Source organism: Trichinella spiralis, assembly GCF_000181795.1.
Source record: "Trichinella spiralis strain ISS 195 chromosome Unknown Scfld6, whole genome shotgun sequence".
Classification (NCBI taxonomy): Eukaryota; Metazoa; Nematoda; class Enoplea; order Trichinellida; family Trichinellidae; genus Trichinella; species Trichinella spiralis.
The window spans coordinates 4,283,467-4,310,830 of NW_003526945.1; the positions used below are offsets into that span (position 1 = coordinate 4,283,467).

Sequence of the window (27,364 nt, forward strand, 5' to 3'; positions counted from 1 at the left end):
AATTTAGAACAAAAAATAAAGACTGAAACGAGCGCATGTTTTACCAAGAATTTGTTTCATTTGTCAGCACATGAAGAGTCTTTCGATGAGATGGGATATCGTCCCTCATAAACATCCTTAAGATCTGGATTATTGCTATCAACAGCGCCAGTCAAATATCCTTTGAAAAACATGCAACACAATGCTTGGTATCTAGGTGACATTTCATAACGTGGTACATCTAAAGGAATTTCAACATGTATAATAATTAATTTTTTAATACAAATTTCAAATATCAAAAACAAAAAACTATTATAAACTGTTTTAAAGTAACAATTATGCTGTTAATAGAGCGCTACTAAAAGATGAAAACATTTCAAAGTAATCTTAATATTAATGTAATTAAACGTGAAACAAATCACTGACAAAAAGTTGCATCATGATTTCAAACACATTCAGTAGAACAACAATATGCGTCTTTTTTTAAAACAAGGAATTAAAAGTATTACACTATTAATTAACAACTGAATTGAATTCATAAATGGTTCTTATAATGTATTATATAAAATTAATTTACGCAAGCATTATAAAGCTAAATAAAAAACGAAGATATCTCATTCAATAAAATTTTGAAAATAAAAATAAAAAATAAAAAATCCTACTTATGAGAAGCTGAGAAGCTTTTTTACTCAAAGTCTCAAACAACTGTTCAAGTGCTTTTCCTTTTGAAGCGCTGACAACCTTTCCGTCAGACATACTAATCATGGTAGGGTCACCGTAAAAAAATAAATGTCGTTGATGTCTAAAATAAATGGAAAATTTAAATTTCTCTGGAGAATAATAAAAATTCATATTGCCATATACTTCTTTCTGTATGATTGTTCACAGTTACTGTAATATATTTTCAAATCTGGAACGAGTAAATTGGCTGAATGAAAAAGTCGCCTACAAAATAACTTTTGTTTACTTAAAGAAGATTCAATAAATTAAGCTTGTATGCAAACTTGTCATTAAAAACATTGCCACTGTTTATTACCTGGACTGATCTTTATCCAGAGTTACTGCACACCGTAATTTTGGCGTCTGAGCAGAAGCCACATCAGCCACTGATTTCAATTCTGCCATGGGAAGGCAACTATCTTTCATCAACTGCAAATTTAAACAAGTATTCTCATCACAACTGTAAGAAACTTTCTTCTGAAGTTGTGATGATTTTTTCTTTCGGAAATCATGAAGTATTTTTCGAAATGCAGCCAAATCTTCTTTATCTAAAACTGTTGTTACTTCTACTTCATTATCTGCTACTCGTTGTCCAGTTTTCATTTCAGCTATTTGCTCTGGTATCAACTGCGAGTTTAGCTCCACACATGGACCAATATTTGGAATCCCTTGTTGAAATGATAATGGCACAAATGGCAGCCATGCTTCAACAAATCCACTTGGTGGAGTAGAAATAAAAGGCGATTCACACGACTCGCCAAATAACTCAGCTTTATTAATCATCTAAAAAACTTTTATAAAACAACTCATAAACAGAACATTTTCAACACTACTACTGTACCGAATACAAGGTAGTACAATCGTAATCATGTTGACGATCATCAAAGTAATTACTGCCAGGAAAAACAGAAGTGTCGAAATAAGTTTGTTGGAAAATGTGTCCAGAAGTATTTGATATTTCTAAATGCAGATTATGCTTATCTTGCAATGACTCAAACTCATCATCATTAAAATGAGATGTTCTCTTTGAGGAAATCCGCCGTTCGTGTTGGCTGGTTTCGTCCGCTGGAGTTCTTGATCTAGTCTTCAAATCCAATCTTTCGTCTTTATCCAATCCACGACAATTCGGTTCATTCACAAATAAACGTTCGCCCTCCGACCTATATTCAACCACATGAACGAGATTTTGTTTCACTGGAACCGTGGCAAGCGGATTTATTCCATGCTTCGACTTGAAATCGAAATTGAGCTTCTTTAGGCGATCCAACGCTTGCAACTTTCTTTCAATATCTGCATTTGTTTGTGTCTCTTCAACTAAGTTTTCAACAATTTTTTCTTCAACTATTTCATCATTGTCCGCGGATACATTGCCGGTAATCGTACTGCCTTTGATGAAAATTTTCCTCGCTTTTCTATCAATCTTAACTTTCGACATCATTTGACAAAAATGTGGCATTAACGAAGCAGCTGCTCACAGCGTTCAGAAGCGTAGAATGTGCAGAATCGACACGATCTAGAAGCAATGAAAACATGGAATTCATACTGTAACACAGGCATTTTGAACAAAAGTACAAATTTATATTTCAAAAAACATTTACGGAAATATCCTCACACATGAATTATCAATTGATAGACATAAATGAATTAGAGAAATTTTATTTTTTTAATTTTATTGTGTATAAAATATATAATATAAATAAACATTGTTAACAATGCAAAACTACAAAAATGATGGTTGAAATGATGGCCGTTTTATAAACTTAGTAAATCTGAATTCAGTTCAGTTACTGCTAAAATTGATATAACTTTCCGAGTATTTCCTGAAATTTATTTTAAGAAAAAACGCTAACTTACCACTATTTATTTACAAAGTAGTTTGTAACACTACTGGCTGAAAATGAATAATTGCTGCATAACCATTTGCTATTCTTAAACTAATACCTCTATATAGAAAACAATTGCCAGAAACAAAAAAATTTTCTTTCAAACTGTAAACAATTGAAATTCAATCACCTTTATTTTCACAAATGAATACCATGTTAACCAGAACGACGTGCAGTACATGGAATGTTCAACTGTGTAAAGCAACTATGCTTAAATATTAAAGCAGTTTATTGAATTTTCTCATAGAACAGAATACACTGACTGTTGAACAGCAACAAAATACACAATAACTTAAAAATAAAATGCAAATTACACGTGTGAATCAATAAATAATCTGCAATTTTACAGTTGTTACGGCCTAATTCCAAAAAATGAAACAACACAACAGTCCCACCTGGACTTTACCTGACAGCACAAACACACGACATTACCATATAGAGACAAATGTAAATTAATCAGTTGTAAAAGATATCGGTTGACGAAAACAGCAACCTCGTAATGATTTGATATTTTTTAATTTTCACATAAACTTTGGATTATAAGAAAAGAAAACATAAATAGAACACATTACCGAGCGTAAATAAAAGGATCGATAAAGAAATGTCGATGACAAAAGAGAAATCTAAACACGGCATTTGTAACAGCAGTCGATAACGTAGCATTTTTCTAGTTATATCACTACAATTAAACATTTTACAATTATTAATGTAGATTTAAAAGAATGATTTTACAAACTACACTACGAGATTACGCAAAAAATTGTGCCCCAACGTTCACTGTCGTTAACCCATGTTTTAAAACTCACTTGCTGCTTAATAGTGAATTAATCTAAGTGCAATTTTCAAATTTCAGCATTTTTGGATGAACACTGATTGAAATCAGATAACGGCAAAATGTTACGTAGTTGCCTTACGTGGCATATATCACCGAGACAGCCCAACAGCTTTCTTTAGCAACAGAATATCGACATTACAACAGCTTTTATTCATTAATGGACCTATTAAGATTAGGATAATAATTATACTTCATTCATATCAACAAATGTGACAATTTGAGTTGAAGAAATATTATTATTAAGAAATTACAACTAAACAAGTACATAAAAACATCAATGCATTTTACTTTTTTTTCTTTTTCATCCAAAAAGTATAGGTTTATAGCACAGACATAATAAAGTACGACCAAATAATATAATTGGTGAATCAAAAGAATGACATCAGCTTGCTGAAGCCTCTTCATCGCAACTGAATAATGGTTTACAATATGCAGGCACAGCATGCTTCATGGCGCCCCTGTTGGTTTGAAAATAGCCATCCCATTGTCTGATACGACACCTTTGGCAATTCGTGAATGGCTAAACCATCTGCATATTTGGAGCTCTTCTAGATGAGAAAAGATTTCTTCTAAATGGACTGCCAACGTCTATTTGTATGCAGGATCACAACTTGGTTGATCCATTTCAAGCTAGTACTTTTAGTTTCATTTCTACCGCCTTGCGCTCGTCAATCTCAGGTCTTGAAGAAAACATTGCAGCTGCTAACCGGTTGCATACCATCTCTATTTTTCCAGAATACCATATGGAGCTTCATTTGATTTCGATCGCTTCTTTGAAACCAGTGGTTTCTCAGCAAGCTTCATAGTGCTTCTGCTGGTTTGAAAATAGCCATCCCGTTGCCTGATACGACACCTCTGGCAATTCGTGAATGGCTAAACCATCTGCATATTTGGAGCTCTTTTGGATGAAAAAGGATTTCTTCTAAATGGACTGCCAACGTCTAATTGTATGCAGGGCCACAACTTGGTTGATCTATTTCAAGCTAGTAGTTTTAGTTTCATGTTTGCGCTTTGGGCTCGTCCATCTCAGGACTTGCAGAAAGCACTGCAGCTGCTAACCGGTTGCATGCCATCTCTATTTTTCCAGAATACCATATGGAGCTTCATTTGATTTCGATCGCTTCTTTGAAACCAATGGTTTCTCAGCAAGCTTCATGGTGCTTCTGCTGGTTTGAAAATAGCCATCCCGTTGCCTGATACGACACCTTTGACAGTTCGTGAATGGCTAAACCATCTGCATATTTGGAGCTCTTTTGGATGAGAAAGGATTTCTTCTAAATGGACTGCCAACGTCTAATTGTATGCAGGGCCACAACTTGGTTGATCCATTTCAAGCTAGTAGTTTTAGTTTCATGTTTACGGTTTGGGCTCGTCCATCTCAGGACTTGCAGAAAGCACTGCAGCTGCTAACCGGTTGCATGCCATCTCTATTTTTCCAGAATACCATATGGAGCTTCATTTGATTTCGATCGCTTCTTTGAAACCAATGGTTTCTCAGCAAGCTTCATGGTGCTTCTGCTGGTTTGAAAATAGCCATCCCGTTGCCTGATACGACACCTTTGACAGTTCGTGAATGGCTAAACCATCTGCATATTTGGAGCTCTTTTGGATGAGAAAGGATTTCTTCTAAATGGACTGCCAACGTCTAATTGTATGCAGGGCCACAACTTGGTTGATCCATTTCAAGCTAGTAGTTTTAGTTTCATGTTTGCCCTTTGGGCTCGTCCATCTCAGGACTTGCAGAAAGCACTGCAGCTGCTAACCGGTTGCATGCCATCTCTATTTTTCCAGAATACCATATGGAGCTTCATTTGATTTCGATCGCTTCTTTGAAACCAATGGTTTCTCAGCAAGCTTCATGGTGCTTCTGCTGGTTTGAAAATAGCCATCCCGTTGCCTGATACGACACCTTTGACAGTTCGTGAATGGCTAAACCATCTGCATATTTGGAGCTCTTTTGGATGAGAAAGGATTTCTTCTAAATGGACTGCCAACGTCTAATTGTATGCAGGGCCACAACTTGGTTGATCTATTTCAAGCTAGTAGTTTTAGTTTCATTTCTACCGCCTTGCGCTCGTCAATCTCAGGTCTTGAAGAAAACATTGCAGCTGCTAACCGGTTGCATACCATCTCTATTTTTCCAGAATACCATATGGAGCTTCATTTGATTTCGATCGCTTCTTTGAAACCAGTGGTTTCTCAGCAAGCTTCATGGTGCTTCTGCTGGTTTGAAAATAGCCATCCCGTTGCCTGATACGACACCTTTGACAGTTCGTGAATGGCAAAAGCATCCGCATATTTGGAGCTCTTTTAGATGAGAAAAGATTTCTTCTAAATGGACTGCCAACGTCTATTTGTATGCAGAATCACAACTTGGTTGATCTTTTTCAAGACAGTGCTTTCATGTCTGCCGCATTGCGCTCGTCCATCTCAGGTCTTGAAGAAAACATTGCTGCTGCTAACCGGTTGCATGCCATCTATACTTTTCCAGAACACCCATGTAGTTTCTCCTGTTTCTGATCTTTGAAGGGAGTGCTAGATGCCCTTCTGTTAAGCTCGTTGCTTAGAGAATCTGCATATCTTCTTCCGATGAAAAGAGTTACTTTAGAATTTGAGTGTAAAATTTTATTTCTTCCATCGCAGACGTAAATCCATTTATGCCTGCACAGCTGATGCCATCTGTTCCAAACGGAATGTGCAATATCTTCGTTATCACTTATGGGCTATTGTACAACATGAATAGTTCGTATAATCTTCAAATGAAATTGAAGTCACCAGCATATCAACGTGCTGTGACGTAAGTGTTAGAAGTGTACAGTCACCCTTACAGTATAAAGATGTTCAAGATTGAAACGTGTTCTTCAAATTTTTGCACAATTTATTTTCTCCGTGCAGTTTTTCATTATTATTGAATAATGAAATTTGTGGTTTGTGTAATTATTTGAAATTTATTATCATATAAATTATATTTTTTGATTAAAGGGAATGGAAATTTTAAATACTATTGTTAAAAGTATTTACAGTATACTAATAATTGTATTTGTAAATAATTTAATATTGTTATGTATTTTTATCAAGTGTAATATAGTATTCTCAGTTTTTTACTTTATTTTCATTTCATATTGTATTTTATTGGGCAGTTTATTGGTAGTGAAACTTGTTCTTTTAGGTGCAGCTTGTTAAAAAGCTTGTTAGATGTTTTGTATTGATATTGTTTGTAATTTATTATATAGGGTTGCGAAAGTTGGAAGTCTATCTCAACAGAAGTAAATGCTAATGAATGAATAGAATATTTAGAATTTGTATTTTTCATGTTTGCTTTATTAATTATGTACTAATTTAACGATTCTCTGTTAGTGACTTTGGCGTCTATTTTGAAGAAGATTCTTTTCTATCACTGATGGCTTCCCTTGAGGCTGTGGAATTGAAGGCTACAGGACATGATTTGAATTCAGCTGCAAAGAAATCAACGGATGAAATTTATCGATCTTTGATAGATCGTATAAAGGAAAATATTTCTAGCGGTAGACGTTTTTTTTCCCTGGAATTTTTTCCACCCCACACAACTGAAGGTCTGATTAATTTGTTGAAGAGGTTTGTCAGTGTTCTGCGTTGATCTTTTTTTTGTTATATCGAGTATTGCTTTTGTAATTAATGATTCGTTTGATTGAGATGATTTTCTACATTCAACGTTTGAAGTTGTTCTCATTTTAGGGTGGATATTTTTGCGAACAGTCAGCCGCTGTTTGTTGATGTTACTTGGGTTATGAGGAGTGATCCAGCTAGCGAAAAAGTGACGAGTTCGAGTTCGTTGGCTGATTGCATTCTAAACTTCTGCTTGCTTGACACAATGTTGCATATTACATCAGTGCAGTATAATGAAAAGACTGTGCTTTTCAATTTGGAGAGAGCTAAGAAAATAGGCATTCGAAATATACTTGCTTTGCGTGGCGATATCAGCGATGACGCCAACGTTACGACAACTGATTTTCAATATGCATGTCAATTAGTTCGGTTTATTCGTTCCCATTACGGTGATTATTTTACAATCTGCGTTGCTGGTTCGTATTTACTTTATGTGTATTGTTTAATGATCTTTTTGTTTGCTCGAATAATTTTACGTTGTTTTCTTTTCAATTTTATGCTATCCTACTGGACATCCCGATGCACTATCTTATGAAGAAGATTTGTTGAATTTAAAGGCTAAAGTAGATGCCGGGGCAGATTTCATTATAACTCAGTTATTCTTCGATGAAATGCATTATTTTAAATTTGTTAGCGATTGTCGAAAAATTGGTATTGTTGTACCTATAATCCCTGGTATTTTGCCTATACAAGTAAGTTAGTTGTTTGTTTGATGATTTTTTTACTGTATTGTTTATTGTTGCGTTTAGAGTTATCAAAGCATTATGAAAATTGTCCAGCTGTCGAAAATTGTCATCCCGGATTCGGTGCTAACGACGCTGGAATCGATTAAGGAAAATGCAGAAGCAGTGCGCAATTTCGGTATTTCATTTGCCGTTCAACTCTGTCGGAAGTTGTTGAATCGAGAACACCACGTCGTACCCGGACTCCACTTTTACACTTTAAATCAAGAAAAGTCTACAAGGCAAAAAAATTACTTTATTTTAATAAATTATTTATATTGGATATACAAAAAATACTTACGTTAAATACTTATGTAGAAAAAGTATTGACTGTTTTTGCTGACTGTGTGTGTCTATGTAACTTATAAAGAATATGTTGTATATAAATAATTTTTTATGATTTTGTATTTTTTTTTATTTCAGATCAATTTTAGAGCAGATTGGTTTTTGGAAGAAAGCTCCTGTTCGTATGTTTCCCTGGAAAAAGCATACAGTACATTCAGTACGCTGTCGAGAAGCTGTTCGTCCAATATATTGGACTGCAAGACCAAAATCATACCTGTGTCGCACTCGTGATTGGAAGCAGTTCCCACACAGCAGATGGGGCGATGTGGGAAATCCAGCATTTGGAAATTTGAAGCATTATTTGTTTAGCTGTATAGATCAAATGGACGATTCTTGTGCTCTCGACATGTGGGATAAGGAATTGAGCACTTTGGAGCACGTTCGAGATATATTTTGCAATTTCATTGCTCGAACACCAAATCGGCATGGTCATTCGGTACGACGTTTACCATGGAATGAAAATCATTTAGATCCAGCCGCGGATATTCTTAAAAACGAACTGATTTATTACAATTCGAATGGAATTCTGTAAGATTTGCGTAGTTTAGTAATTTGCTTCGTTATACTAGTGTAAAAATGGTGCATTCTATTCTAGTACTATCAACTGCCAGGCTGCTGTGAACGGCTTGCCTTCAAGTATGTTTACGGAAGCATAAATGGACAGAACTCGTCCATGTTATTTATTTTAGGCGATCCTATTTTTGGTTGGGGAGAAGCGAACGGTTATATTTACCAAAAGGTGGACGCACGTTGTATTTTGATCAGTCTCGTTTATTGTATAGATATAGATATGTAAAATTATTTAGGGATATTTGGAATTTTTCGCTTCTTCCACGTGCACAACAATACTACTGAATCACGTTCAAAATTTCCCTTCAATAAATTATCATGCAATTAATTTTGATGTAAGTTTTGTCCATTTCTCACAATCCAAAAATAATTCATGCAAATTCATAAATTGAATCCAAATGAAACTCACCTTATTGAACATTGAATAAAATAATGTATTGATTGGTTGGGTTGGTTCATTTCTTTCTATTTCAGGGTTCATTTGAAACGTTCAACTATGATGAAGATGCAACAGTAGCGTTGACATGGGGTGTTTTTGTGGGTCAGGAAATTGTACAACCGACTGTTGCCAATGCGGCAAGTTTCCGCGTGTGGAAGGTTGTGGCACAGTTGAGCTTCATTCAATTTTCACTTCACACATTTGGAATGTTTTTTTTTTGTTTTTGAACAGGACGAAGCGTTCGACTTGTGGCAACGATGGGCCGGGTTGTACGAATCAGGATCGATTGGGCGAAAATTGTTGCAGAAGATTCACGACGATTATCGCCTGATAACTTTAATCGACAACGATTATCCACAGCCGTGCAGTTTGTCCGCCCTTCTTCGTGCTGTAATTTCCGACTACTGGGGGAAAAAACTTGACGACGGATGATAGATTGGCATGGAAAAAGAAGTTCGAAATAAGTTTCTCATGATTCTGTTGAAATTATTTTCATTTTTCTAATCGGTCTGTGATTGGTAATTTTTGTCAATCTAATTGAACGTATAAAAAATAATTGTAAAAAATGATATTCTATTACCTGAACATCGTTAAGCAGTATACGGTATCTATAAAAACTCCAGTTTTTCTCAAGGCAATGCGTGCGCGAGTGCGTCCGTGCACGCGCGTATGTTGAGAATTCAGGTCGGCTGGCACTGCGAGCGTCCAAGCATGGCATAACTGCCGAAAAAGAAGAAGAAGCGATCATTGAATAGCCCAGGTCAGCGGTGTTAACCTGCTCACGTATTTTGTCGGTATTTTTCTAAATATTACAATCGGTTGATTTGTTTTTTGTTTTTTCATTTGCTATTAAAGTATTCTCATTGGTGTTGCCAAATTGAATGAACAATAGTGGCCAGTTGTTTTCTACAGTTCCGTTGTTGTTGTTGTTAGTGGTGGTGAATTTAAGCTTAGGTGAAACAGCAACGCCATCTGCGATCAAATCGACGGATGTGAGTTCTTGCTTTTTTCCGCATGACACGTTGAGTAAGAGTGAACAATGCGAACACCTGCGCACAAGTTGGCTTTGTTGCCTGCTGGCGGCCGGTGTAGTTGTGTCGGCCGGCGTGGCACCGGCTCTGTTCTTACCGGAACAAGTGGACAACAGTGTAGGCTGGGCCGGCCGCCTGAGCTTGAATCGTCTGCTGAGCTTCGCGGTCGGAAGTCTGATTGGTGACGTATTTCTGCACCTACTACCAGACATCTGGCGCTCGACCGACGCCGAGGGTGTGGCCACTGCCGGCTGGTGGACCGTGATGGGCTTGTTTTTCTGCTTCTCGGTGGAGAAGTGCGCCGTCAAGCCGGACGACCAGCGCTCCAAGCGCTTGGTGGCTGCCGGCCTGAACCTGCTGGCCAATTTGGTCGACAACTTCTGCCACGGCTTGGCCATCGGCGCCGGCTTCTTGGTCAGCGTGCGCCTGGGCGTGCTGACCACGTTCGCCATCCTGGTCCACGAAATACCGCACGAGATCGGCGACTTTGCGCTGCTGTTGCGGGCGAATGTGGGCCGGCGCCGGGCGGTCGGCGCTCAGCTAGCCACGGCCGCGTTCGGCCTGGCCGGCGCGCTGACCGCGCTGGCGTTGAACGGCGGCAGCACGGGCGTTGTTGGCTCCGCGTGGATACTGCCCTTCAGCGCGGGCGGCTTTTTGAACGTTGCCCTTGTGCAAGTGTTGCCCGACTTGGTCCGAGTGGACGATACCAAAGAGAGCCTGTGGCATGTGCTTCTGCTTCTGGTCGGCATATCCGCCATGGCGTCGTTGAACGTGCTTCACTTTTGAACTTGACCATCTTCATCGGCAGCGAATGATGAAAATCGAAAAAAAAATCATCGCTATACTCAGTGGCAATTTTCATTCATTCATTGATTTATTTATTGTTCTGTGAATAAATAAGTTGTCTAGACATTTTTTCACTCGAAAGAAACGCTTGCTTGCTATTTAAAATTGGCTTTAAAAAAAGTAGTAAAATTTCCAACGGAAAATAAAAAACGTCATCGCTGCAACGTAAAACAGCTACAAGATTCATTCATTCATTCACCAAGAGGAAGAAGAATAAGAAGAACAACGTCGCCTTCGACATTTCCTCATCATACTGTAAATAGAAAACTTGAATGAACTTGATTTTTTATAAAATGGCACATTTTTGTAAAGACAAAATTCAAATCAAGAGGAAATGTTTGTTTGTTTCTTTTTTGATGCTTGCAATCATGCGATCAAGCAAGCAGTTGATGGTGAAAGAGAAATGCCATTTTCCGCACTATCTCGCACTCCGCAAGTGCTTGAATTGATAATTATTTTACAGTCTCTGATTTGATCAGACTGATCAGTCGACAAATATGTGCTAGATTGGAGAAGACTGATGAGCAAAAAGAAGAAAAATACACAACAACAACGACGATAACGAACTGCGAGCAAACAATCAAGTAATCAGTGCAAATGTTTGCAAACAGCGCCAGATCAATGAAAATTCTGTGTACAATGCAAGGGGGTAGAAGAATCTGATTACAATGAAAAAATGACATTGCCTTCGTGATATCGGCAAAAGTTGCAAACACCAAGAGCAGTTTTGCTGGTCGAACGGTCGCTCAGTGAAGTGGAAAAAATAATATTTATTGCACGCAGTGAAATTTTCATTAATTATTATTTTTATGCATTCCTATTTGCTTGCTGCTCAGTGGGCGCCGTTGTTCACTATTTCAATTTCAAATTCAACCATCTCTTTGGCTAATTATATTAACTGTCTCCTGTCTTTCTGGCCCGTTACGGTGCAATTTAGTTAGCATCATCATCCATCCATTCGTGAATGGATCAATCATCGAGCTTTGCATCGAATCAGCCATTCCCATCTGTGATTATTGCCGAATTGTCAGATTTGTCGAAACGAATCAGAGCTGAAAATATTGCTGCCAAAAATTTCAAAGTAAGAAACAGAACAGTGCTTCGGCTTCAACTAAAATTGAAATCCACAATACAATTTACACACCACCAGTACATGAAGCATAGTTGCTTGTTGTTGTTGTTGTTGTAGTTCTTGTGCTTGTCAGTTTCGAATTCTTTTCTGGCAATTGGCTGTTCCACTGGACTCGTTTTATTGTTTCATCGTTTTACAAGAAAAATTATCAAAAATGACGATCCAGCCGAAGTTGAAATTCTGGCAACGGAGGTGAAATTTATATGATTAATTATTATAATATTTTCATTTTCAACTGCCCATTTATTTATTGGTCGTTTGTACAGGCTTCACCAGTTGTAAAAATTTCACTATCTCCGAACGAATGCCACCTCGCCTATGGAACATCGTGAGCGGTCGACTGTAGTAGATTGATAGATTGAAAAAAATTAATTTTTCAGAGACTGCTTTGTCCACTTGTTGAATTTGAAAAATTATACCGCTAACAATACTGCATTGTTCAAAGTGAAATTAACCGACTGCAATCAATTGACCTCTTTCTGTTGGAAACACGATTCATCCGAATTGTACGTCGGATGCAAATCAGGGGCTGTGTACATTTTGACGGTGAAGAATCGTCTTGCTTTCATCATTCAAACAGCACTGTGGGCAATAATTTTTCTTATTTAGAACAAGATCAATTCGAATGAAGGATTTGTCAAATTTTTCTTGCATCTTGACAGTAGTGTAATTCAACTTGATGAATGTGACAATTTGTTATTCATTTCCACTCGTCATCAGAATCTGATTTTCAACACGTCGAAGTAAAAGCACCAATATTGAATGTGCAATATTGAATGTTTCGCTTTTGTGCATTTGAAAATTTCAGCTTCAGTTTGACTGAATTCGGCAACTGGCACAAAAGAGCAAACTGTGGAGCTTGTGCTTGGAAAGCCGATTTCTCCACTTCGTTGAACGTTGTAGCAGCTAGACGCCGTGGAAAATTCTGCTTCTCTTTGAAACATCCCGTCGATAATGCGTTGCACTTTTACCAACCGAAATGTGTAATTTTTTGCAAAATTATTCAACCAAAGTAAGTTTCTGACTCGCAATTTTCCCTTTCACAATGACAACAAATTAAAATCAACATGAATATATACGCGTGCGTGATGGTTGGTATCTGTCCATTTCCATTGCAGTCAACCTTTCAAAATTTGGTACGATGAAGATTGGCGTTTCATTACTTTCCAACGTTTGCATATTTTCAAGTACGCATACCGAAAAAAATTTGAACAGAATGGAAAATTATAATTTTTAACATGTTTTCACTTTTAGAAAGAAATTTTTGATCAGCATACTCAATCGACACATTTGTATTGTTGATTTCAGCTCACTGGCAGATCTAATATTTGCTTACAGTTTGGGCTCAAAGGAAGTGCTCAGTTATGACATCAGCGGTGATGATATTTTCCTGTTGCAAACAGACGGAACCGTGAGAAAATTTACCATCATCTTATTGAATGATATTTGTAACGCTTTGGAAAAACTTTTCTCTTCGAAGTGCTTTTCAGCAGCTGCTAATTTGACCGTTCATTTCATTAAGCAAAATCAAAAGTATCATCACAGATAATTCACGTGAAAACAACAAACAATTATTATTTGTTTTCATGTGCTTCACCTTATTTAGGCTACCATGTTCGATGAAGAAATTTAAAGAAATGCTGAACTGTGTGAAAGAAGATGTCCATGGACTGCAAATAGAATTGTGTAAAAAAATGTTCATGCGTAATTTTGAGAACAAAAAAGCTTCATTTTAAAATTAAAAGAAAGTAATAATCAGTACTTATTTACCTTTGAATATTTATTTATTTCCAGTCAAAGAATTGACGTCCTCAACAAATTTGCAAATTCATCCAAATCATGCAAGTATGTTGTTGCTTATTAATTTGTTAATATATTCTTGGAATCCTTTTCATAAAATAAACGGTTATCTCTAACTGCTGCTGATTACTGTTTAATATTTTATAAAAAAGGTTTACATTTCGAATTCGAACCTACTGACCACTGCCCCCAATGAGCATTTACAATGATTAATTTTTACATTCACAGGTACAGATGGAAATGAAGATCTGCTGCAGTATGGTGACTTGTTGATGATTAAAAATAGTCAAGGTTCCCAGTGCTCACAGTGCGGTATTCATGGGTAAGTAAGTGTCGCGAGAAAAGTTAAAAAGAAGAACAAAATTTATGAAAATGCAAAAAGAAAAACAAAGTAAAACACTCCATTTGAAAATGTCTGATTCGTAATAAATAAATAAATGTTACGCCGCTTTCTCATTCTCTATTCTATTCTTCACTTAATTTCAAGCTGGTATTTTATCGCAGAAAATTGTGTGCACTTTCGGCACTCCTAGTTGTAGAAGAAAAAGTTGTGAATTAATTTTTGTTTAAGATCATGGATTTTCATGATGACGTTCGGAATTGCGGCAAAGAGGGTCCGCTTTGCAAATAACTACTTTTTGCGAGGTTTGTTATTCAGTTAATGTAAAAAAAAGAAAGATCTCAACTTACTTGATCAACTTTTTCAGGAGGTGTACCCGTTTGTGCGGACGATTGGAAGCTGCTGTTCGACATCAGAAAATGCATATCCAACAAAATGCAACCAACACTTTGCGGCCGATGTACCAGTTTGGCGTCCACAGTGAAAGCTTTGTTCGAAAATCCAAATCGCTTGCCAAATTTAATGGAATTTTATCAGCGTACTAATTATTGGGAAACACAACTAACTTACCATTTAATACTAGCTAGCCGAGGATATTTCAGTTCGATCGCTTTTTTTTAAGAAAACAACCAGCACATCGATTGGTGGTCAGAAAGTGGATCGTCTCGTGAAATAGTCGACAAAAGCAGTGGCAGTAAATCAAAGGTGGAACAATTCCGTTGGCTCGACGGTTTTCCCATTGAAGCTATCCTTTGGATTTGTGTTAAAACAGTTGGCCTGGAATCGTTGTGCCAACTGGTGGATAGAAATGACAAAATAGAACGTCAACTGCCACTCAACTGGTATCCACTGTTATTGTTGGCATCTTTGAACAGCAACGCTTGGTTCCTATCCGACAGAGTAGTAGCACTAGTAGTAGTTATCAGTCGACATTTACGCAGTTGCTGATGTCTTTTTTGATTTGCATATTTAGATTCTGGCCTTGCTAGCGTCCAGTTTGTTCAACTTGGAGATTGCAGTGTGCAAGCAAGTGACTATGAGAACTTTTCCAGTATTTCTGCGCAGTGATTCGTATGTATACCTTTTGCCAAGAAAAAAAATGTTTGCTATACGTATACACAAATAATTCGATTTACATTTGTCTAACATTCGTATCAAGATCTAAATTGAAATTTCAAAAAAAAAATTAATACAAACCTTTTTGAAATGTGAAACAAACAGAAAATTGTAATTCGCTTTGATATGGTAAGTTGTGTCTTTTGAAATATGCTGCAACTTTGTTTCCGTTTCAGTCTTTGTCCAATATGCACTTTACCGGCATTGAACAGCGTTTCAGAAACTGGCCAAGAATACGTGATCTTCGCCTGCTGTGGTAAGCTGCTTATTGGAATTTTTGTTTCATAAAACAAATAGATGTTATTTTTTGTAATGTGATTTTTCCAAAACATACTTGCGCATAAAATTTTCAATGTAGCGGTGCTTCTTTGCTAAAAAATCAACACAAATATATTTCATTACCACATTAGGCAGTGCTTACCATGCGGTATGCTTGAATGGAACGTTTGAAAATGCAATTTCTGAATTTGGATGTCTCGTTTGCCGACGTGAACACAGCTCTGGAGTTGAATGAAGAAGTTGCGGCGCACGTCAGTTCTGAACTGCAAACGAACGTGCATGGCGTTGCCAAACATTTTTTTTCACAAATTCTGATCAACTTATCAAATACTGTTGTTATGTGAAAAATAAAATACCCGTAACGGCCGTGCAAATAGCTTCGCTTTAAATCATTTTTCTTTTCTATATTGTTTTTTTTGTTTTCATTTTCTAACACACACACACACACTTCTGAGCTGTTCGTTGTTATTGAACAAAAACAAAAGATTAATTATATCGTGTAATAAAAAGCTGCTTGATTCAAAAATAAAAACTATCAACAGAACAAAACATATACATATATATATATATATATATATATATATATCCAAAATATACCGTGGAATGCGACAATGATTATCTCGATCTACAATGATCATCAATAAAATCGGCTATTCTCAGAAGAACTGTGATCACATTTTTGAGCATATACAAATTTCATCGGCTGGAATTAGTCTTTTCTTCAACGACAAACACAACATTCTGGCGGTGGACAACTTGGACTTGAGCTGAAAATCAGCACTTTGTGAAAAAAAGAAAATGCAAATACCAAGAAAAAAAAATCTACACAAATATTAACATTTAACAGTGCAGAAATTGTAAATTACAAAGTTCACCTGCTTTGCACTGGATAAATCGGGGCACTTGATCAGACATTTTTTCGACAATTCGCTGGAAGATCGGCGCGAGCTTGAGTAGGCTTTCCTCTCCTTGACGTACAGAACAACTGACGCATCCTGATTTCCCGCTGCAGTGACTTCTGTCATTATCCGCAGGTTGAAGATGTCGACAATTGCACATCTGAATATGATGTTCACTTTTTCATCTTTACAACGGACCAAATACAGCCGACGCAAACTGATCAAGCACTGCAACAGTCCACTTTCGTTCTCATCCAAACTCTGCACAGCCAAACATCTGAAACAATAAAAATAAAATAAAATAAAACAAGCAGTAACAGTATCATCAGTATTATTATTATTATTACTGTATTGTAGTTAATTTCACTAATTGTCATGAAAATGAAAAAATGAAAAAACGAAAAAAAATGAACGGATCATACTGCATGTCAGGTTCATCATTGACTTTTTGAATAGATTGTAAAGCTTTCTGCGCCGTTGCTAGTTGCAAATCATATTTCGGCAATGCCATGCTGAGGCTGTAACCAGCTCTGGGCAGCAGCATGCGTTTGGAAGGGAAATAATATTTCAACGAGGCATCTTTTTGTGTAGCCTCTTTCGCAGCACCGGCTGCACCGGTGGCTAAGTCCAAAACACCTTGCATTGGTTTAGCAACCGTGCCGACCAGACCTCGCGCAACGCCAGCGAGCAATCCCTACAACATGATATAACGCAATATTGAATTCGAAGCGAAACAAACACTCGCCGAACACTGACTGCACTAGTACAACAAACACATTTCACACAATCAATGCCAAAGATGACAGTGAAATTATTGTCATTATGATTACGATTACTGATCATCGCAGCAAATTTCAGTCCCTCCCCCCCCTTCACCAAATAACAACTCACTTCAACACCGCTAGAAACTGCCCCATCGACCGCGTTGCTAACCAAAGACGTCATGCCACCGAATATTCCAATACCGAAACCTTTGATACCCACGATCAAATGATCAGCAGCCGTCTGGGGGTTTTCGCATTGGACAATCTGTCGAACAGCTCCGTATTCCATGTCCATGGCAATGATGCCCACACCTTCGGACAGTGCGCTGGTAAATTTTGCGGCCGAATTCGACAAGCCGTGCCACAAACGTGACGTAAAATGGATCAAATTGCCGTCGCTGACCAGCTCGTGCATGCCACCGCTGAGTTCTCGAAACAGCCCTATTGGGTTTCCAAGAAAATCCACAGTTCCAAGTATTTTCATCGCTTGATTGCGCAACACTTCTGCAATGAGACGACAAAACAGAATCAACCCACCCCGAATCAATCAATAATGTACAGTGAATGAATGCTATTGAACGTACGGAGAAAATGCTTCTGTGCCGCTATGAACAAAAATCGTATAGTCTCGAAGCAGTGGGCCTGTTGGAATGGCAAAATATTGACGACCGCATTTTCAAAGCACACCAACGGCATGTTCCATTGTCGCTTGACGTCAGAAAGGCGAGCAGGAAGCGACTGGGCCACCAATACCGACAAGTGCAACTTTTTCATGCTCAGTGAGAGACGATTGAAATAAAATCGCTTCCGTTCCACCGCATCCTCCGGCATATCTTTCCAAACTGCTCGCCAAGTGCTCCTGGTCCAGCCCAAAAATTCGAACAATTTCCACAGTAGAATTTCATCCACTTGCAAAACAGTACGACCGACGTGAACATCGGCAATCTGAAATTTTAATATATTTTATACACACAACACACGCTTTTTTTCAATGCAATTCAAAGTTTGCTCGCGACAAAAAAAAGAATGGACGGTGCTGCAAATAAATAGCACTGAAAAAGAAAGAAAAGCGAAGATACGACACCTCGAATACTGGATGAATATTGTTTGTCGCCCAAGCAAAATGCATCCCAAATGCCGGAAACACACTGCGGCAGTCGTTCTCCTTTTTCACCGCCGGTAAACCACTGCCGCCGGCTTTTTTCGAACGGCTTTGTTCTTTTTCATCTTCTTCGGAGAGAACTTTCAAAAATTGCCACGAATCAGCATTCACTTGATTGTCACACTGTAAAATATGCAAATGTGAACATTTCCAAGATGGTAAAATTTAAGGAGAGGGGGAGAAATATTCCTCTTTTACTTGAATGGAAGAGATAGCAGCGCTGAGAGTGCTGCTTTCCGTGCGCCTGCCGACCGAAATTGCGACTTCGCTGAGCCTCAAATGGACCAACTCTTCGTTGTCGACGTTGACGACCGACACGTCGAAAGCGGACGCGAACAACAAGCAAGAGATGCGAAATTTCGGTTCACCACAGTCGCGGCTCAACTCCATCGGCAGTGGTATTGTGGTGTGACGTTGTGGCAAATCTTGGGCGAAATTTTTCTCCTCGTCACGCACTATCAGCACCCTGGTGGAACCGTGGACCGTGGTCGACAAGCGCACAACGCCGGTACCGGCTTTTCGGTGACAGCGACGGAAAAACACCCGATATTCCGATTTGAAATTCGAATCCGAACTGATGTACACTAGAGCACCGGCCGACCAATTCGAAACCGAAAAATAGCACCACTTCTTTTTCCAATTCTTCACCCACTTCTGAACAGACAACAAAGTGGAAAATTACTTTTTTTTTCAAAAACTGACACAGCAGAAAACATAGTATATTTTATGGAAATTTCACGATTCATGTAAAAAACTACGCACAAACCAATGCAAACGCATTCTGTAAAAGTAATCGGATGCTTAATATGATAAAAAAAACAGTATAAAATGAAAAATTTGCTCTGAAAAAACAAACAATGATTTTGAAAAAACTCACATCAGTGAAATACCATCGTTGCGTGGTCGACCGAGTACAGGACGCCGGTTCCAAGCAGAGCGTTGTGAATTTCTCTTTCGCCTTCTTGTTGTATTCAAAGTCCAGCACATAGATTATTTCATTGGAAGAAGTATCGCTCGCACCGACATTGCGTATTCGATTATCAGACTCCATTTGCCAATATTGAAATGGAGTGAAACGTTGTTCATTGTTCTAAAATATTCAAATAATAAATAGAAAAACAATGGGGAAAATAAAACAAGGAAAAAAATATATAAATGAGAACGTGCAACAATTGCAATTACATAATTTGCAAGAATAACAGCTGTCGTGCCAACTGCGGTCAGTACAAAACAATCTTTCGAAATCATCGTCGACTCGTTTCTGCAAAACCAACAAACAAACAATTATACATTATTCATACACATGCATAAATAAATAAATATATTTATATGTAATAGCATGGTGAAATTAAATTGCTCAAATTGCCGACCTGCTGACTAAGATCACAAACGGATTTTCGTACGCAACAGCAACGTGATCTTGAGAGCCGTTCATCTCCAGTTCCACCTTTTGACCGGTTGCAAATGTCAACATCAGTAATTTCGGTTTCAACCAATGGTCCCAGTTGTAGTTTGCTAGAAATTTATATGTTTTACTTTTTGAGAATGTGTACTCATTTTTCTTTAAAAAAATTATAATAAATATCTATTTTTACTGATCGTGCCGGGTAAAACTTCGATCATCAATTTATCAGGGCAGTGTTTCTGCTTGAATGCGAACGGTACCGATGACAAATTGATCATCTGCATTGGAGGTAAATAATGATTGGCGTCGGAAAAGGTGATCACGTACGATGAACTTTCCATCACTATTTCCACCGACAAAAAATGAGGCAGCGAATTTTGATCTCTGAATAAAAGAGAAAATTCTTATTTTCTGCTTATATTTAACGCGAACGACTGCCGCTGTTGTCATGAGAACAGCAGCAGCATCAGCAGCAGCAACTACTACTATTACTACTACTACCTGACATGAAGTAGAAAACAAGTCATACGGTCGATGAGAAATTCTTGTGACCATGTGTTCATGTGACCAATACGAACGCACATCAGTGGCGGCTTGGAAGCATCCGACAAATGCCAAGCTTTCGTCTCAGACGGCAAAATACAAACCACGTTTTTTTCATCTGGCTTGAAATCTTCCGATTTCTGAAAAAAGAAAACAAGATAATAATGAGCAGTGTTCAAGTGAAAGTGAAACTGCAACAACATCCAGTGTTGTTGCAGCCTACCTCATTAGTAGCTGAATATTGACAAACAGAAACTCTTTTATGGGATCTGTTGATCAGCTTGTAACGAGTTGTCAGAACAATCAGCAGGCAATTTTTCAGCGGTCCTTCGAGAAGTTCAATTTCCACACCAATATTGTAAATACTATAAACAAACGAACAAAACCGTTAACAAATTGAGATGTTGCCTTTTTTTTGGGGGGGGGGAGCACCGTTCTTTATCGTCAGCTGAGACGAGCTTCAAATCTCTGAACGCGATACCCTTTTCCAGTGAAAAGTCTTCACACCATTTTGGCTCCAGCAAGGGTTCCATTAAACAACCAAGACGTACACAACATCTCAAAAAATGAACAGATGTAAAATAAACAAATGGAAAAAATTTGGAATAAGAAAAAAACGCCCAAAATATTTTCCAACTGACCATCCCAGCGGTGATGGGCAGATATTTGTCGCGGATGGAGATGAAAAGAAAAAGAAAAAACGAGAACCCAAAGGGTCACACACCTTTGAGGGGATTCAGAATCCGAAAGCGAGAACAGCAGCGGGCTGGTGGATGGTACTTCTTCCATTTTTGGCATTTGACCGGCTGCATGACCTTTCGTACCAAACTGCTTCAAAATCAACGGCAAACCACTTTTGTTGACAACAACAAAATCTGACTTCAGCTCAATCTTCAACATTAGCATAACAATAACAACAACAACAACAAAAGAGCAGGCAAAAAATTCATTTTAACATCACTAACGACATATGTTTCGGGTATTGTCGAACTGATGTGGGCGCGTAATACGAGCAAACGATCGTAACAATCTTTCAGCGGTGTTGAAATCAACGGAAGCACGGGCTCTTCTTTGAAAGGGGCCAACGGCTGCGAAGATTTGAACTCACCGACGAAGAAGAAAAATTTGACAAGTGGATCCGGCTTGATCTGTGAAAAACAATTTCTACAGTCAGTCGACACAGAACCGATTCCATTCCATCATACATGTATATATATATATATATATATATATATATATATATACATACCCAGTGCAAAGCTTGCTGACCACCGCTGAGAATTGTAACCGTCTTTTGCTCGTTGTCTTTCAACACCAAATCCAACGGAAGCCAATTTTTGAACACAACAGTCGGCAAAAAGTGAATCAAATTGGCCGGCAGTGCGGTTTGCCGTTCCAACCCAACGTCGAAACGAAGTTCTGAGACCTGCGCAACAAGCCTGACAAAGAAAAAAAGAATTTATAAATGCGCAGGCAAATGGTAAATTGCAAAAAAAAAACTGTTACCAAATTGTGCCTTCTTTGTCCGCCGAATAACATCCGCACAACTGCGACGATTTCACCAGTTGAACACAATGCCAACCAACGTCCGCATCATCAGCAGAATGCAAACTGGACGACGGTCGCACGTACAAAGAACAATCAGCCGAATAACGCACTGGCACATTCAACACTGTTCCAGGCAAAAAGCTACTTTCGAACGCAGCATCTAAATTTTTTTGGTTCTTTTTCAAATTAATTAAAAAAAAGCACATTCTTCAACTGAAACATCATCGCATTCACCTCGCTGATGATTCGCCGTAATTTTGATATCCAAACCAAAGTCCAAACAGTTGTGCAACGACAACGCAGAAGTGACGGTTACTGTTTTCATACCAAAATCATCCGCTGAGACGCGAAAAAGCACTCGCATTGGCACTAGCTGGTCCGATTCCTTGAAACAAATGCACAATGTTTTTTTTTGTTGAATACAACACTATCTCATCCATCAAAAGATCACTTGTGCATACTTTGTCGAGGGGAAAATTTACCGATCTGAAGTAAACACCAACTCGACTGACATCAATTGGAGAGTCGATTTCAGAATCGGCTATTTTGATTTTCAACCTTTCCAACAACTGTCCACCCTGTGAAAAGTGAACACAACTTCTGGTCAAGACAACAGGCAAAAAACAGCACCATCGGCGGTGGTGCGCTGAAACTACAAACCATGTACAATTCGCATTCTTCGTCGAATAACAGCTGAGCGCACTCGTCAGCTGGAACCAATTTCCAAGAAACACGCTCATCATTGTGGCGATTTTGGGGAACATCCGATTTGGAAATCACATTCCAGCTGATCAATTCACCAGTATCATTTTTCAACGCATAAATGGGCAATTGCAACTTTGGTTCACCAAATATATATCTGAACAATAGAATGATGGATTGTACGAAGTGAACGAAAAGAAAAAACCAGAAAACACCGCAAAAGTGCGCTACCGATAACAGGAGGATGCTTTGTCCAAGTATTCGGGCAAGGCAGTGCGAAGCCTGAACGCTCGATCGACTACCAACTTCAGCAAAGTGAAAACTGCAATCGAATCTTCTGAAATATGATTCTTCACTTTTGAAGAAAACAAAAAAAAGGAATACGTCAAAAATGAGCAAAATTGATTTTACCAAGTTTGAATTCAACGCAGGCATCTTTTTGCTGAAAATCCACAAACCAAGATACAGAAGTCAACCTGGTAGAGAATAACAGCAATTATTATTATTGAAACAAATTAACAAAAAATTTTTCAATATTGAAAACTGCTTGCTGACTTGAAATTTTCCAACAACGGTTCCCAGTCGTTCCAACAAACATTGTAGATGTCAACGCAACAACAACACTGACCAAAGCCGATGAACGCAACCGCATCCCTGGATTTCGTGCGCTGATTCAGAAAACAATCTGAATAAAAACAAAAAATAGCTGTTTAAAAAAATGTCCCTCTGCACAAAAATAGGCGCACAAACGGTCGAAATGAACAAACATACTCGGAATCGACAGCCGAGCAATTGGTGGACGAAGTTGCGCATAATCGGCAACAACAATGGAACACGAATATATTTCCAACCGCAACAGCTGCAACAGTTTGTAAAATGCCAACACTGATCGCGTTCTGTTCCTGCGCCTGAAGTGACAAGCGAAAATTTCTTTTACAATCAAATAATCACAATAGGACATCTTGATCGTGCAACTGGACAGGTGAATCTGAATGAAATTATGCATAAAATTTAACGTGGGAAGTTTGAAAAATAAAATAAACATTACAATAACTCCGCAACTGTCAGTCAATTCGTCCAACGTGCGAAAATGAAGCCACCTCTTCAATGCCTGGCGTTGGATCGTAAAGCGAAACAGTATCGTGAAACGATTGCTCAGAGGGATGCAAAAGCCATCCAATTTTCCAAACAGGCACGTCGATAGGAGCACCGATTTCACGTCAACTCGACACTCGTGCATATCTGATTTCAAAAAATACCGCAAAGTTGCTTCGATCTGAAAAAAAAAACCATATACACAAATCTCACATGCAATCGCAATTATCATGTGCTGTATCCACGTGTCGTGTGCTTACGTGAAATTTCAAAACATTAGAATCTGGTCGCATTGGTTCTTCAATCAGATACAGTTGGCAATTGGTGAGGCGGAACAGCCATTGGATTTCACGACTCCTCACGGCAGGAGAAGCATCGTCGTTCACCAATGACGACGACTCTTCAACTGGTACAACTTGTTCAACTTCGTCCGACGTTTGCTGCTCAGCTGTATTCTCTGAAATACAAGAGTTTGGTATTCTTTTTTCTGTCCGCATGTTCTATTCACCAACTCTTAAGTCACCTTCGAACGGCCAATCCGGATGTTCCAAGAGTGTATTGAATAAAGCTGAAAACCAAGCCGGTGAAAATACCATGCGAAAATGGGAAAAGTTGCAAGTAAATGTCGTCGACGTGGAATTGCTTTCACAGTGCAATTCCAACGGCATTGGATCATCATTCAATATCAAAGTGTCGCATCCGCTCAATTCTGCACTGCACGGTCCGTCTAGAAATTTCAGTGATAAATTCAAATCAAAATGTCATGCAAATAATGGACAACTGTGCTGCTAACTGATTTGGAAAAGTAGAATAAGAGCAAGCAAATGAAATAACAACAAAATATGAACCACCAAATTTATTTATTATTACCTGGTCGTTGAACAATTCTGCTGTAAATGTCAAAAGCTTGAATGTAAAATTTGCAATTCATGCTGAACCACGCATACGGGCAACTTTCCAAAAGCAACAGGACGTCGTCCAATTTTACACAGCCCTCGCGAATGTCGCCACGTTCGAAACCAACGACAAAGCGAAGCTCTACGGAATCCATCTGTACATTCACTGTTGTGCCGGGTCCGATATTGCAAAGCGCTCGCTGAATCAGAACATTAAAAATAAATTTTATTCGTTTCTTTTCGGAGATTATTTTTGGTTACCAAAGATTTGTCCATCAATGTCTCCATACAGCCATCACTGACTGCTTCGCCAAAGTTGCGCTGCATGATATCTAAAGCTACTCGAATCGCTCCTCCATACAAGCAGAACTTTGTACCACCAGATTCCGCCAATGTTCTGATATTCAAAGTATTCTCTAAAAATGGGAAACCGAATACAGACAAGCCGAATACAAAAATCACAAAGTAGCAATAAAGACAATAGCAGCAATAACAGTATTGCACCTATAGAAAACTTATTTGTCTAAAACTGGCTATTCTAAAATTTTACGAATGAAAATTGTCAGTAGAAATAATTTCAACTGTATTCACCAAAAAAAAAAACAAATAAGCAGAGGTATTGAATCATATCAATCGAAACCTGACATTAATATTTTTGAAATTTAATTTAGATTACACATAAAAAGTGATCAGAAATTAAAAATTAAACAAACGCCGTAAATTTACAGTGTCCTATTAATGCTGACAGTTGAAGTATTTGCATTGATTAAAATTCTGAAATATAAAATCATAATAATATATAGTGTGCAATTTGAAATTAAAGAGCTCATACTTTGACACAGCGTGGCCATACATAAATGACGAGTGAATTTTGCTTCAATATCAAAATGTGATTCACACAACGGATTTATCTGAAAAAAAGTCATCCTGAGAACAACAACAACAACAGAAAGAACAATCTCGTAGTACAAAAAGAAAATATACTATTTCAAAACGATGATTATTTCCAAAAGGGAACGTGGTTGTTGTACAATCTTGGCACAGAGCATTCCAACGCAAACAATGGAGCAAGCCTATCCTGCGCGCACTGATGTTCCAAATATCCATCAGGTGAAACAGCGCTGACTCTGAGGAGAAAAGTAAAAATTTATAAACATGAGATAAATTCTGTACACATGCATTCTGTACGTGTGCCTATGCAATCAAAATAATGCTAAACTGTATGTGAAAATTCACATGCAAACACTCACTGTTATTATCTCTGTCTAGGAGAAATGAGTTTTCAGCATGCAATTCTTCAACATGAAAAATTAAAGCATGCCTCGACTGCACGCATATAGGAACGGCAACAGAGACACGAGACATGATCATATTAATTTTCAATCGAAGACCATACGGCTTTTCCTGAAATGCACGACAAAACTGACAAATGGAAATGAAAAAAAAGAACAAAATTTCAATTCATCGTCAATATTACCTTGCCAGAAATGTAATGTCCCGTACTGATGTAGTAGTATTGCTTGTGCGTCGTGCAGAATTCTTGCCAAGCAAAAAGAATGCCATATACAAAACGATTGGTATGCACGTAGTGAAGGTGGTCCAAGAAAAATAAGTTCAAATGCCCATCCGATTCTCGAACGCATTCTGCATCGTTCATTCGATTACTGACAACAATGAAAAGAAAAAAAAAGATGAAAATCACAACCGAAAAAATCATTTCATATCACACGATGTTTACTAATGCATAGCTTTTTCCGAACAGAAGATAATTAAATTAATTACACTCGTCAGTGAATGAGAATTATTCAAATATTTTTTGATTTCTACCCAATTACTCTGCTTCTTTCTTTCTCTTTCTCACAAACAGACATGCAAAATGTAAGAGTACAGGTAAAATTTCAACTGTCAAAAAAGTGAAAAACTCACAGGATGTATTCAAATCGACCGCAATTATTGTGATGCCTCATAGCAGCTCGGTTAATGTATAAATCACCCGGTACTTTAGAACAGTTGAACAGAAAAAATCCACTCATTACACCATTAGCAATAACGATTTCCTAAAGTAGAAAACGAAAAGATTTTCAAAAATTAACAACAACAAATTGAAATGATAGTTATGCTAAAATAATTTACCTTGTCAACAAAAATCGTTGTCCTGCAATGCAACAATTTGAACAAAGCAGCATTTTCTGCGTCGTTCGGAAATGGAATGCAGAATTCAATTTTGTCACTATTCAGGCTGATATGCAACGTCGGTGATAATTCTACTCGAAATTTAAGAAGTCAAATAAATAAGCAAACAAAGAGAATGCACATACCTGAAGCTTTCAAACACAAACGCAACAAATGTATCATGTCCAAGAAGATGAACCATGCTTGCGAATATGCTGCAAAGTGTAGATATTGAAAATGCAAACGCAGTTTCACTTCCTACAAGTAGTAAATGAAAAAAATTAATTAATTAATTGATAAATGCATCTATATAATTTGGGTCATATAATTCTTGTATGTATATAAATCTGGGGTTTGGTCCCACTTGGGCTCAATTTTATTCCCATTCGGTCCCACTTTTCATTTATTGGTCGTTGTACTCGCTATTTTATTATTGGTCGTTGACCTCGCTATCTTATTAGACCGTAAAGTCTTTGTCGTATTGGTTTTCCTTGTC

The 27,364-nt window shown here is 37.9% G+C and overlaps 9 protein-coding genes across 9 annotated transcripts; 3 read left to right on the top strand and 6 right to left on the bottom strand.

The window, feature by feature from the left end:
- Positions 1 to 56: 56 nt before the first annotated feature.
- Positions 57 to 2,134, bottom strand: Tsp_08752 (hypothetical protein). Its single transcript, XM_003373976.1, has 5 exons — positions 1,541 to 2,134; positions 1,171 to 1,482; positions 1,016 to 1,128; positions 642 to 781; positions 57 to 220 (listed from the first exon to the last, which is right to left on the bottom strand). Exons 1-5 carry the CDS (start codon positions 2,132 to 2,134, stop codon positions 57 to 59), a joined length of 1,323 nt encoding a protein of 440 aa, XP_003374024.1.
- A 4,683-nt stretch (positions 2,135 to 6,817) lies between these two features.
- Tsp_08753 (methylenetetrahydrofolate reductase) lies at positions 6,818 to 9,893 on the top strand. Its single transcript, XM_003373977.1, has 11 exons — positions 6,818 to 7,011; positions 7,132 to 7,495; positions 7,620 to 7,754; positions 7,812 to 7,954; positions 8,208 to 8,657; positions 8,725 to 8,765; positions 8,819 to 8,898; positions 8,936 to 9,034; positions 9,174 to 9,279; positions 9,370 to 9,505; positions 9,773 to 9,893. Exons 1-11 carry the CDS (start codon positions 6,818 to 6,820, stop codon positions 9,891 to 9,893), a joined length of 1,869 nt encoding a protein of 622 aa, XP_003374025.1.
- Positions 9,894 to 9,940: 47 nt separating this feature from the next.
- Tsp_08754 (conserved domain protein) lies at positions 9,941 to 10,567 on the bottom strand. Its single transcript, XM_003373978.1, has one exon. The coding sequence runs from the start codon at positions 10,565 to 10,567 to the stop codon at positions 9,941 to 9,943; it is 627 nt and encodes a 208-aa protein (XP_003374026.1).
- Positions 10,568 to 10,584: 17 nt separating this feature from the next.
- Positions 10,585 to 10,965, bottom strand: Tsp_08755 (major facilitator family transporter). Its single transcript, XM_003373979.1, has 2 exons — positions 10,830 to 10,965; positions 10,585 to 10,799 (listed from the first exon to the last, which is right to left on the bottom strand). The coding sequence occupies exons 1-2, from the start codon at positions 10,963 to 10,965 to the stop codon at positions 10,585 to 10,587; spliced, it is 351 nt and encodes a 116-aa protein (XP_003374027.1).
- Positions 10,966 to 11,979: 1,014 nt separating this feature from the next.
- Positions 11,980 to 13,696, top strand: Tsp_08756 (conserved hypothetical protein). The gene is made up of 7 exons (XM_003373980.1): positions 11,980 to 12,096; positions 12,205 to 12,339; positions 12,414 to 12,475; positions 12,528 to 12,693; positions 12,757 to 12,890; positions 12,956 to 13,159; positions 13,402 to 13,696. The coding sequence occupies exons 1-7, from the start codon at positions 11,980 to 11,982 to the stop codon at positions 13,694 to 13,696; spliced, it is 1,113 nt and encodes a 370-aa protein (XP_003374028.1).
- Positions 13,697 to 13,784: 88 nt separating this feature from the next.
- Tsp_08757 (conserved hypothetical protein) lies at positions 13,785 to 15,691 on the top strand. The gene is made up of 8 exons (XM_003373981.1): positions 13,785 to 13,851; positions 13,942 to 13,992; positions 14,176 to 14,269; positions 14,519 to 14,592; positions 14,655 to 14,888; positions 14,910 to 15,227; positions 15,261 to 15,351; positions 15,580 to 15,691. The coding sequence occupies exons 1-8, from the start codon at positions 13,785 to 13,787 to the stop codon at positions 15,689 to 15,691; spliced, it is 1,041 nt and encodes a 346-aa protein (XP_003374029.1).
- A 662-nt stretch (positions 15,692 to 16,353) lies between these two features.
- Positions 16,354 to 19,981, bottom strand: Tsp_08758 (conserved hypothetical protein). Its single transcript, XM_003373982.1, has 11 exons — positions 19,899 to 19,981; positions 19,690 to 19,768; positions 19,385 to 19,597; positions 18,706 to 19,161; positions 18,430 to 18,630; positions 17,905 to 18,290; positions 17,715 to 17,849; positions 17,473 to 17,671; positions 17,004 to 17,275; positions 16,558 to 16,858; positions 16,354 to 16,449 (listed from the first exon to the last, which is right to left on the bottom strand). Exons 1-11 carry the CDS (start codon positions 19,979 to 19,981, stop codon positions 16,354 to 16,356), a joined length of 2,421 nt encoding a protein of 806 aa, XP_003374030.1.
- Positions 19,982 to 20,137: 156 nt separating this feature from the next.
- Positions 20,138 to 25,459, bottom strand: Tsp_08759 (conserved hypothetical protein). The gene is made up of 21 exons (XM_003373983.1): positions 25,410 to 25,459; positions 24,958 to 25,093; positions 24,671 to 24,896; positions 24,309 to 24,527; positions 24,061 to 24,257; positions 23,760 to 23,981; positions 23,477 to 23,693; positions 23,261 to 23,390; positions 22,944 to 23,042; positions 22,738 to 22,862; positions 22,486 to 22,649; positions 22,238 to 22,388; positions 22,004 to 22,163; positions 21,705 to 21,894; positions 21,421 to 21,603; positions 21,180 to 21,346; positions 20,888 to 21,013; positions 20,679 to 20,820; positions 20,491 to 20,595; positions 20,339 to 20,413; positions 20,138 to 20,296 (listed from the first exon to the last, which is right to left on the bottom strand). The coding sequence occupies exons 1-21, from the start codon at positions 25,457 to 25,459 to the stop codon at positions 20,138 to 20,140; spliced, it is 3,243 nt and encodes a 1,080-aa protein (XP_003374031.1).
- Positions 25,460 to 25,462: 3 nt separating this feature from the next.
- Tsp_08760 (conserved hypothetical protein) lies at positions 25,463 to 27,051 on the bottom strand. The gene is made up of 8 exons (XM_003373984.1): positions 27,015 to 27,051; positions 26,830 to 26,963; positions 26,623 to 26,753; positions 26,174 to 26,360; positions 25,947 to 26,118; positions 25,681 to 25,823; positions 25,529 to 25,607; positions 25,463 to 25,470 (listed from the first exon to the last, which is right to left on the bottom strand). Exons 1-8 carry the CDS (start codon positions 27,049 to 27,051, stop codon positions 25,463 to 25,465), a joined length of 891 nt encoding a protein of 296 aa, XP_003374032.1.
- Between the last annotated feature and the right edge of the window lie 313 nt (positions 27,052 to 27,364).